At 32.5% G+C, this 12,298-nt stretch overlaps 1 protein-coding gene across 2 annotated transcripts in view; it reads right to left on the bottom strand.

The window, feature by feature from the left end:
* LOC117175724 (double-stranded RNA-specific editase Adar) overlaps positions 1 to 12,298 on the bottom strand; it is a 92,830-nt gene that overhangs the window by 39,623 nt on the left and 40,909 nt on the right. The window contains exons 6-7 of one of the 2 annotated variants that reach the window (XR_004467492.1): positions 10,678 to 10,972; positions 10,379 to 10,513 (exon numbers count right to left, since the gene is read on the bottom strand). Coding sequence is in view for 1 of the 2 variants with exons in the window: in XM_033365505.1 (XP_033221396.1) it covers positions 10,678 to 10,972 (295 nt within the window). In the remaining variant the exon portion in view is untranslated. The remainder of the gene's footprint in view (positions 1 to 10,378; positions 10,514 to 10,677; positions 10,973 to 12,298) is intronic. The other variant, XM_033365505.1, reaches the window with a different exon arrangement.

Genomic DNA, 12,298 nt, shown 5'->3' with positions numbered 1-12,298 from the left:
CAGGTAGAGATATTTAATGGTCCAGATAGCTCGTTCAAATGCTTTGAAGGCTTTAAAATATCCTTTCCGAAATTGAAATAAAAATACGATCATAAATAACAAGCAGAGAAGCTTAAATTGAAATAAGAATTCGATCATAAATAACAAGCAGATGCCCTGTATTGCGATTGCGGTGGTACGTGTGGAAAGGTGGTGGTCAATGAGAAACGTTGATCAGTATTATCGACCTCGAAATTTAATTCGATTATTATTCCAACAATGATCCAAAAATACTTGCGCATGCTTGAACTGTGCGGCGCTCATTGGCTCTAGTTCGCGTACGTATATAAAAATCAAGTACAGACGCGCACGGTAGCCAATGAACGTCACTCAAATCCAAGCAAGCACAGATCAAGTCAGCTCCGTTAGGATCATTTAACTTCAAGAAAACGACGCGTGTAACGTTACATTACTGTGTAACTCACGGTGATTCACGAGTGTCCCTTTCGCACGCGTGTAGCTATCAAAGAACGAGCAATCGTGACAATTTTGTCAATATTTTCCAACTTTGTCTAACCCATTCACAACTCGTGTCTCACGCATATAGCAATGAAAATCGAGTAGTGTGACAATCGAAATCGACAATATCGTTTAGAGATTTTACATTAAGGATTAATTATCCACCTTACTCTAATTATTTTTTTTAAAACAATTTATGTGAGAATCTAATTATGAGTATGAAGTAGTGTTTCATGTATTAGCAAAAATTTACATTAAAAAAAAAACGTAAAAAATCATAATTAGCGTCAAAAACTCGCGAAGCCCATTCTTTAACTTGTAGGTTTAATTTAGCACCCTATAAAACAGACTTATGGGGGTAATATGTGAAAAGTAATATTTCATTCGTATTATACAGCTCACTTTAAAGAGAAATGATGATTTTCAATAGTTCCAGATTATAGTAAGTCTCTTTCTGTATTTCTTCTCGATAAAAATTCACAAGACACATTGGTAAATTTTGTCACTTAATTCGTTTATATACAGGGTGTCTACTCAAATCCTGGAAAAAATTCCATGACAATTCCAGGTGTTTCCAGGTATAATTTTTCATAGTACTATTATGAATACTTGTACTGCGATACGTCACATGTTGATAAAAATCCGGTCTAGAAAGAATAGGTACGATCACGAAGTAGTATAAGGAGTAGAGTTCTTAAATACGCAAGAATTTATGTTGAACAAATTCTCTCGAGAATATGCTTGGCGTTTACGCTCGGACAGATCACTTATAGAGCACTTAAGAGAATTTAAAGCATTTATTGTTTAAGCAAATATATATCATAATTACTGCATATATTTTTACAAAAATATTCTAGAGCGAAATAAACATACTTTTTTCAATTACAGAGTTGTTACAGATTAGGTAATTCCAGAAATTAATTGAATGTCAGGAAGAACCTGACAGAATTAGGGAATAAAAAAAAAATTTAAGTTGCAGTTCATTTTATTATTATGGTAAAAAATCGCAACTATTGTGCTGAAAATTAATCTCTTTTGGTTGAAGATTCAAAGTATTTTAGTTGGAAGTAGAACTAGTTTATTAAAAATTCATTAATTTGGTTGATAAATCAGCATTTTAGTTGACAAACCTTTTTTTTTATCAAAATTTAATTTTTTCGTTAAAAATTATGTTTCGTAGTAGAAAATTAATTGTTTTTAAAGGAAAATGTAACTTGGACATGTTTGGTTCAAAATTTATGTTTTTAAGTCGAACATTTAAATATTTGGTTAAAAATTCCTATAGTTGATCGAAAATTCAAATTTTGTGGGAGAATATTTAATCTTCGTGACGAATAATTCATCTTTTTGGTTTAAAATTCTTTTAAAATACTTTTAAAATTCAAATCTTTGGTTGAAAATTCATGTACTTTGTTACAAATTCATATACTTTAGTACAAAATTCAACTGTTTGTTGAAAATCTGTCTTTTTTAGTAGAAGAATAATCTCATTACTTGAAACTTCATCCTTTTGTTTAAAATTAATTTCTGTGGTTGAAACTTTCTTCCTTTTTTTAGTTGAAAATTTATTTTACTATCTGAAAATTCAAGTATTATAGTTTTGGGAGAAAACTTATCTTTTTAGTAGAAAATTCATTCATTTGGTTAAAAATTTAATTTTTTTAGTTGAAAATCATTATTTTAGTGGAAAATTCACTTTAATTATTCGATTTTTTCTGCAAAATTGAATTTTTTTCGATAGAATTGTAATCTTTTTCGTTAAAAAATGTTCTGTTTTGTAGAATTTTTTTTTATTTTTTTTTTTTAATAGAAAATTTATCTTTTGGGTTCAAAATTCCACTATTTTGTCAAGAACTTATATTTTTGGTTGAAAATTCATCAACATGATTAAAAATCAATTTCTTTGGCTGAAAATTCGTTTCTTATTAGTTGAAAATTAAGTTTTTTTTAACTGAAGCTGTAACTAATCCATTTTTGGTTGAAAATATATATTTTTAGTTAAAAATTAATTAATTTGGCTGAAAACTCGTATTTTTTTATTTAAAATTTACTTTTCTAATTGCAAATTAAACTATTCTAGTTTTGGTTTGTAAATGATCTTTTTTAGTTGAAAATTTATATATTTCATTAAAACTGTATCTTTTTTGCTAAAAAATTCATCTTTTGGGTTTTAAATTGAATTATTTTATTGAGAACTTATTTTTCTAACATTTTAACTATTCTAATTTTTGCTGAAAACTGATCTTTTCTCGATAAATAATCATGTGCTTTGTTGAAAATAAGTGTTTATAGAAAATTAATCTTTTGCGTTGAAAATTCAAATATTTGGTGAAAAATTCATATTTTTGGTTCAAATTCATTACTTTAGTTGGAATGAAAGCTTCTAATGTGTCCCCTGAGGGTTTAAATTTTTCTTGCACGTTCTTCCCTATTCCTTTACACAACCCCCACACACTTACTTGGTCGTGGGAAGTTTAAGGTTTTTAAGGTGCGTTCCGAACCACCAAGAGCAACAGTTTTAGTACTTGGAGAAAACCTTTTTCGCTAGAGGTATCGGTCCCACGACTCTCTGGGGATGAAAAACGCCCTTGCTAGGCTAGTGCTCACCGCATAGGCCGCCGAGACTTTTCCAAAGTGCGAGCCAGGAATTAAACCCGCAAGCCGACAGAGTGGGTCCAAAGCCTACGCTTCAACACCCACGAACATTGCCCCAGCACTTCATCACTTTAGTTAAAAAATTCATTTCTTAGCATATTCTCATGCTCGTGAGAATTTCTCCGAGCACTTAAACTCTTTAGAATACTAATAAGGAGACCCCGCTCCCGGAAAACTTGGATGCATGAATTCGGATTTAATTAGTTTACATGACTCGTAGCGCCTCTTGTGGAAAAATGCGAAACCGAAAACATTTTTAAAATTCTCTGATTTTTCCTTGAATAATTTTTCATTTTATATCATTAATATTCAATTGTTCGCAATTTAACCTTTAATTCTTTTAACACAGAATATTTTCTAAACGGAATAAAACAGTATTTCATATACAAATTTAAAAATTTCAAATTTACTAATGTATTAAAAAAAAATATTTTCTATTATAAAAGATGGATTTTTAACAAAATAAGTGAATTTTAAACATACTAGTTGAATATTTAACCTAAAAAGACAAATTTCCCAACGAAAAAGTGTCATAGTTCATATTTTAATCAAAAAAGATATTAAATTTATACCAAAAAATTTTAATTAAACAAATACGTTTACAACAAATAAAGCTTTTTTACTCAAAATATAAAAAAGGGTTATCTAAATCAGCGATTCCCGAACTTTTTTTGCACTTTTTGGGCATCGGCAGGGTCGCCACCTTCAAATTTTTTCACAATACTCGAACCCTAGATTATGGCACAAACGTTAAAAAAAAGGTAGAAGAAAATCGGACATGCACAAGATTTGTAAATATTTCATTTATTAGTTCGCATATTAACCGATTTTCAAGAACTTTGTTTTCATTTTCTTTAAATTATATCACGATATCATTCAGCTAATAAAAATTTAATTGAGCTAAGTCTGTGTAATTTCAGTTATTGTAATTTCATAACAATGAAAGTGTTTATGAAACGCTGATTTAAATTATTGTACCCTCAAGCCAGAAGACAAATTTTCTCTATAAAATTTATATATATATAAATTTATTTTCTACCAAATAAGACGAATTTTCAACTAAAAAAGATTATTTTTAACCAAAAATTGAATAGATAAATTTTAAATAAATACTTTTTTTCCAGTCAGGGATAAATTTTTTAATAAAATTATGGAATATTCAATAGGAATAGTTATAGTTTTAGTTAAAAAAACTAATTTAGAAAAATAGTTACAAAAATAAGGTGATGAAGATTCAACTGAAATGATGAATCTTCAACTGAAATGATGAATCTTCAACTGTAATGATAAATCTTCAACTGGAATAGTTCAATTTTTATTTAAAAATGATGAATTTACAATTGAAATGATTAATCTTTACATAGAATTATTGAATTTCATCCTAAAAAGATGAACTTTCAACCAAGAAGAACTATTTCTATTAAAAAACAAAAAAACACGCTTTATAAAGTAAAATAGACGAATTTTTTCTAAAATTGTGGAATATTCAATTGGAATAGTTGAATTTTTAGTTAAACAATTGATATTTAACCATAGAAATTAATTTTTAACTAAAATTATGGACTATTCAATTGGAACAGTAAAATTTTCACTTTAAAAAGTTACAAAATTAAATTTCACCAACATAGTTCAAGTTTCAACAAAATAGATCAAGTTTCAACTGGAATAGTAAAATTGTCAGTATAAAAAATTAATTAACAGCAAAAAACGAAGTTTCAGTCCAAATGCTAAATTTCAACAACAAAAAATTATTTTAAAAAAAAGTTTAACTTTCAACCAAGTAATCATACGGAGCGACCGCGGCAAGAGCTGCCAGTGCTTTTGACAGTAGCGGTTAGTGTCAAAATAAAATTGTTTGGAATTGCAAGAGCCACAGTTGTCAACGCACTGACCGCTCGATAATTCACACGAGCCGCTCGTACAAATGCAACAGCAGCGCGAGCTCGGTAAGTGATGCGCTTAGACCGGCCAGTTCTTGGGATTGACAACAATCTCTCGTGTTAATATTGAAAAGCGCGTGGTGTCAAATAGCTCTAACTTTAAGTGACAATCGCGCTTCTCGCTCGACTCATTCGCTGCAATACCGAATGCTGAAAGTATTAATGGATAACGTGACATGATCAAATGTAGTTCTATCATTTAACCGGAAATTTAGAAAAGATACATTTGTACAACTTTTTAGAACTGTAAGAGACTTTTCGAATTAAATTTTTAGATTTTCGTTTTGAATATTAAAATTCAACTTTTAATGACTCTTGTAGTAAATGAACTCACAAAGTACTCTCAGATCATTTTAATTTTCGCAATACAATCTAAAGAAAATATTTTTGAACAGAACTTTCGAATTAGAATTGGACTTTTTACTAGTGGGAACATAAAATTCAAAGTCATAAATGTACATGATGGTTAGGTAAGATGGGGTTTGAACTTAAAAAAATTTGTTTCTTTATGGGCGAAAGTAGAATGTCTCATAATTCTTTACATTTGTCAAATATATTATCCGTGCATAAATATTATCATTGTTTTAACCATAAAAAAAGTAAAAAGATTTTTGAGGTTAAATGTGATGAAAAATTATATACTCTGATGTTATAAACAATTACGATGTGCATATGCAGGTTCTTTTATCTCGATCAGCTGATGCTGCTCATAGCACAGTTGGTATATTGCGGCGAATCAGTCAAGCGATAAGCGCGATTGTCACTAAACATTAGAGCTATTTGGCATCACGCGCTATTGAAAATTAACACGAGAGATTGTTGCTAATCCCAAGAACGGACCGTGCCAAGCGCAACGCTTTCCAAGCTCGCGCTGCTGTTGGCATTAGCACTAGCGGCTCGTGTGAATTCACGAGCGGGGAGTATCTTGGCAACTGTGACTAGTACTATGAAAAAAAAAAATATTTCAACACTAACCGCTCGTACCGGAGTTTCTCCGTGCAAGTATTCCAAAAAAGATTAATTCTACACGAAAAATTTAGCAGTTGATGTTACAGCCAAAAAATATTAACTTTATAATAAAAAAAGTTAAATTCCACGAGAAAAGACGCTTTTTCAAAATGAGTTGAATTTTCAATTAAGTCGATTTTTTCGATCAAGAGAGAGAAAAAATTGCAAAAAAACTATGGAATTTTCCAGCAAAAAGACGATTGTTCAAACAAGAAGATTAATTTTATACCATTAGAGAAAAAAAATTTCAACAAAATACATGAATTTTGAACCAGAAACTAGAATTTTCGACTGAAAACGATCAATTTACACACACAAAAATAGAATAATTAAATTTTCAGTTAAAACAATTAATTAAAAAAAATAGCTACTTTTACAAATGAAGAATCCTTGTTATTTTAATTAGGATTACAATTAAAAAGAAATTAAACACACTTTAGAAAAAATTCCCTGACTTAAAAAAAATCCCTGATATTTCCTGGTTTTTCCAGGTATGTAAAAATTCCCTGACAATTCCAAATTTTCCAGGTTTTCCAGGTAATGTAGACACCCTGAGTACATTGTTGCTCTATGAAAAAAATTTAAAAATCGCAAACCCAAGCTAGTCATTTTCGGAAATTTTTCCCCGTTTCTGCAACGCAGGGGGTACTGGGAAGGCGAGTGCGAGCGCTAAGGACGTTATGGAAAATACACACTCATTTTCCTTAGCATTCTAATATGATTCAAATCAATCGATTTCTTGCAAAAAGGTTTTCCTGATGCTGATGGATTTACAGAATTGACATTATATGTAAAAAAAAAATGTTGGATTTCGCAAGGAGAGTTCATTTTTTTCTAAACCGTGAGAAATCACGAATATTTGCTGGGTAAACAGGAGAAAAAAAATGAAATTAAATTCCATCATTTACAATTGTTACTGGAATTGAATATCGCATTGAATATATCTTTCGAAAGATTATTTCCGAAGTGTTGGGGAAAGGCATTTATAGTTCATCTTTACAAGTAGAATAGTGATAAAGGTAAGTTCACTAATTACAGGGCTTTTAAGTAACTGAACTTCTCAGGGCAAATATTAGGTAAAATATGTATTAGTAAGGTCATTAAAATAATAGAACCAAAAGTCTGTATAGTCTTACGTGGTTTTATGCCAAAAAAGATCCTGTGCGGATCAGGTATTATGTTTCAGACAAATTAGTTATGGGAAAACACTGAGAATAGACAGAAAAGTTTTTTTTGTGAATTTATTAATAAAGAAAAAGCCTTCGATTAAGTGGGTAGAATTAAACTGTCGGGAGCTCTGAAAAATACGTAGTTAACAGTTGCCTTTTAAAAGCAATAAAAGCAATATATGCAGGTAGTAAACCAAGGGTAAGGATAAATATATAACTGAGTGATTGTGAGTGATGACTAAGAATAACTCTCTTAAAAGAAGATGTTGATCTCGAAAAAGTGAAGGTGCGCAGATTGATATTTACAGATGATCAGGTTTTTACAGCAGGATGACTTGCACATAATGTTGAGAAAACTAAATACAAGCGCAAATAATATGGATTTAATGCTTTAGACGAAGAAAATATCGAGGAGGTCGAAGATGTCATTTATCTTAGAAGTTTATTTACCGCTGAGGGAAGCCTAGATGACGATATTATTTTTCATCTTTTCAGACAAGGGTGGTGTCAATACTACAAGAACAGAATGTGACCTGGAAGAATGTTGAAGCAGCCAAACGAGTGCATTGCACTGGAATTCGGTAAATTCTTGATCAATTTTGTAAGGGTAATTTAATTCCCTCTTGGAGACCCTCCACCTTTTGCAACAAAACTTATTTCTTGTTACTCCCTATAAAATTCTATACCTCGTATTTCCATGGATTGCCGCCAAGAAGAATTTACGTGCCACTCCGCTCGACGTTCATTACTAGCGGGTAGTTGGAGGGGAGGTGTGTTAAGTTCCTGAAAAATATATCACAAATTTTGTTCAATTTTCTACTACTAATTCAACGGTGTAATGTTAGCTCCCACCAACGTTACATTTAACTCTGTGCATGGTCTCTTGCACAGCAGGAGCCCAATATAAAGCAAGAAGAACAAGAAGATGGACAGAACCTTAAAGCCCGATCCATACATGCGGAATTCGGCGAATGCCGAGAAAAAGTTCGCCGAATACCTAGTAGTTCGAATGGCTCCACTCTAGGCCAATGTTCGGTGTTCGTGCTCTCCGCCACTTTCCGAGCTTCTATCGCGAGAATTAAGGTGAACATGACGAGCAACTGAAGCTTGGGGCGGCATCCACATATTGAGAGTATTTCGGCGAACATCTTTTATGCATTCCACGTATTGCTATCTATATATTGTTTAATTATTTTTTATTTAATCTTCATTAATAAATAAGCTGAAAAATAAATAACTATTAAAAAATTTAAAAATCAGAACAAAATAATAAAATTCGTTCAATTTTAAATCACTTTTGGATAACGCAATAACTTCGTATAGTTTATAAAGACTTAACTTTGTACAAAAGTAACGGAAAGTTGTATTTTACTAATATTTATTCATAAATAAATCTGAATTATCTTTCATTTATCTTCCTACACTCGACTACTGTAAACGAAGACTGAAGAAAAAAGAGCGAATATTCGCCGTTTTCAAAACTGCTTGGCATTTGGCAATATACGCATGCCTGGTTACCTGTGCCTAGGTATGGTCGCCATTTGGCTTATATTTGGGGATTCAGTACTCGGCAAAAGGCGAATATTCGGCATTCGAGCAATAACGTATACGTGGATCGGACTTAAAAGACCACATTACCGTTCACAATACACTGGATATTATGAAGCTTTATAAGTGGTCACAGCACGTCAAAATAATCGTCGTGGCGGTTGATCCCCTTGATAGGAACATTCAAGCGGTCTATATGATCAAAAACGAAAAGTATAGCACTTTAAAGATGCTCGACCCATGCAGTCCAATCCAGAAGTTAGTGACGAAGACATATTTTATCATTCTAAAAAAAAATGTTAGAAACGCAGAAAATTATATAGGTTTATAAATCGTCGATAAAAGCCGTTAGTGGTACAAATCACTAAAAATATACTTGTAAAACTTGTAAAACATTGCGGTTACTATCCATCAACTTCAAGTAAAATACTAAAAGTTTTGATTATTTATAGATGCCTTTTTGTAACTGAAAATGGGCGCATACAACTCGTAATTTCGTACCACAGTAATATAAATTGGTATTTGAATGAAAATATCCCGTTTTGTATTATAATGTAATTTTTTCACATGCGCACATGGATATTGGTTTTACTTTAGTACGTCCTAAGAGATGACTAGATAAACCTAATGACATTTTCACGGATCGTGGCGCTACCTGACAGGTAAATGCCTACACATTCTTATCAATGCCATTTTTTGGCGTAAGGTGTCATCAGCTAAGTCATTCTGATTCATAATCATGTTTTCCTTTCTACTTTAAAACCTATGAATAGTGAATTAAATAATTAAAATAAATTCAGAATAAGTTAGCTTGAAGAAGACAAAAAATACCAGAAAGAATTCAACAAAAGCGGAACAAAATTCTGAAACTGTTAATCGAAACCTGTTGTTAAAAATCGTGATACAAGATGAATAGTATATTTAAAAGTGCTGCAATTATTTTATGAGAGTGCAACCTAGTCACGTCTTTCACTATTTCAAACCAGATTTTCACAACATTTTTGTTAGTGAAGAAGGCTTTGAATGCACTCAAATTTGTAGCGAGTTTTGCTTAAATAGTTAAGGCTAGCATAATTTAATTTGATGCAATCCTGATGATGTTCAGAATATCATAGGAAACGTTTACAATCTTGTGCCAGCGTCTCCCAGTCTCTAAACACGCCTGAACAAATTATTCAAGCTAAGACTTTGAGGCTCTGTATCAGTCTTATTAATAAGTGACCACTCATGAGCGAATAGAAATAATGGTAAACATGGAGAAAATCTTCTTCCTATTTAAATTACAAATTTTAAGCGAACACTCATTTGGGGAACAAAAACAAAGGATATGAAAATTGAGGGTAAAGAGACCCATATGCTGGATGCTTTTCGTTCGGTCTGATTTTTTTGTGGGGATGGCTCAAATGGAAGCTCTGGACCTGTAGGATTGAGATATGAAATTAAATTTGCTGTTACATTGCCTTTTTTAAAGAAAAAATAATAAATTAGAAAGTATTTTATATTTTCCGTCGTCAGACCTTAAACCGTAGAAATATATCTAGCATTAAAATTAGAAAGTACCTTTGACGGTTTATGAAGAACTCCGTGGATCTAAAAAAAAGTATTCTTCTTTGAGCATCCGTGAAGGGTCTAGAAGAGTCCGTCCGATTTTCTCTCAAAAATGGAAATTCTTTACACTTTAGATTCTAGCATAACCTAAAGTTATGATACTTTATGTGTTATTAAGTTAATGCAAGAAAATATACAGAAAATTCTAGAACTGCAATCTTCATGTTGAACAGATACTGAGATGTAATAAAAAAATTAATTCTGAAAAAATTGTTCTCTAGAACATAAAAATGAGATGAATAAAAACTTACCGATTGTCCAGTTGACACTATAGTTGGGTGCTTTACCAGGTTGACGAACTTCTGAGGAGGTTATCAAACTCATCAGTGGTTTGTTGAGTCTGTACGGAGGTGGTAAGCCCTGTATCGTGTTCTCAATTCGTCCGCAAACCGCTCGATACATGTGGCTAGGATTGAGCAAGCTGCCAAGAACGATGCTGTGGAAGTAAATTGGCTCTATAAAATGACTCAGGAGTGCTCCTTGTACTCCTAAAACGTTCCAGCGAGCTATTTTATCCGAGCAAGACATCGTCAGCAGCCTTTGTCCCTGTAGTTTACAACATTATAATGTTCCGTTAGAACCATTATTATTTCTTAAATTTACAGGGTGGCCACTCAAATACTGAAAATATTCTTAGTCTATTTAAGTGGCCACTCTGACTTTATATAATATAGACCTGTACATTACACGAAAACGACCCATGTTTTTCACAAGCGAAAATATGTGTTCTTTTTATGTAAACGAGCACAAATAGTTCTCTTACTACAAAATGAAACCAAATTAATTTTTTTTAAATTTCGTCTAGAAGTGGATAAGCCGAATTTATTTAAAAGGCAAAAACAACCTCGGTGAAACATTTGCAATCACGATTGCGTTGCGGTCTAACCAATGATTGCAATTTATGTTTCCTTGTCATACTCAGGCCTCGGTCTCATTTTCGAAATCAAAAATAGTGGCAATAGTGGCATCAATTAAAAAATAGTATCTAATAAAATACAGGCATGGATATTTTTTAATATTAAACTTATATGTGTGACGGTCAAAATGGCTATCATATGAGACAATGAAATTTAAAAAAAAACATTTTAAACCGACCAAAACATATTGCTTGTTCAAAGTTAAGTTTCATTCCACAGAGTATGGAAGTACAAAACTAGGTGGATCTTAGCAGAATATAGATAATATTAGAATAACAGTATTAACTGATAAAAGACAGTGGCTTCTGATGCTTTTCTCTTGTTGGTCCTTTAGTGGACACGTCAGCCATCATCTCAGCTGAGTGAAGATAGTGCAACGTAATCAACCCACGTTGGAGTGATTCCCATACGAAATGGTGACTTATATCAATATGTATCGTTCTTGAAGGGAAGACTGGATTATTCACGAGTTTTTGTGCCCCTTTCTTGTCGTAGATTTTGATTAATTCTTGATTCCCTAATCCCACTTTCGTAGCTTTGGTAAGCCCCATATACTTATTATTTACGATTGATAATGCCACAGAGCTTTGTCTCATCGCCTCCCAGGTAATTAATCAGACCGAAGGGCCTATGACAAAGCCACCCAACGCGTCCTCGGGTTGCGGATAGAGGGTCCCTGTACCAAGGGTTTCTGCTGAATATGGTTACAAAAATAAATAGGCAGTTGCGGACAACTGTCCAGGGGTGATCCCGAAGGAATAAACCTTCAAACGGAGGTGTGAAAACCGTGCCGAAAGCTGAATGGCACCTGGATGAGGTGTTTAGAACGGTGACTCTCGGATACCGGGCGACATCTCAGAGTACGCAGCCTTACCCTTGCATGCGGGGCTCTACAAGGATGGACGAACCCCTTTCCCTAGCTTCTCGTGGGAACAACAATGACAACACCAAACAT

The sequence above is a fragment of the Belonocnema kinseyi genome, chromosome 6 (genome assembly GCF_010883055.1).
Source record: "Belonocnema kinseyi isolate 2016_QV_RU_SX_M_011 chromosome 6, B_treatae_v1, whole genome shotgun sequence".
Lineage (NCBI taxonomy): Eukaryota > Metazoa > Arthropoda > Insecta > Hymenoptera > Cynipidae > Belonocnema > Belonocnema kinseyi.
Note: the sequence above shows the minus strand (reverse complement) of the source record. Positions and strands in the feature narration are given on the sequence as shown.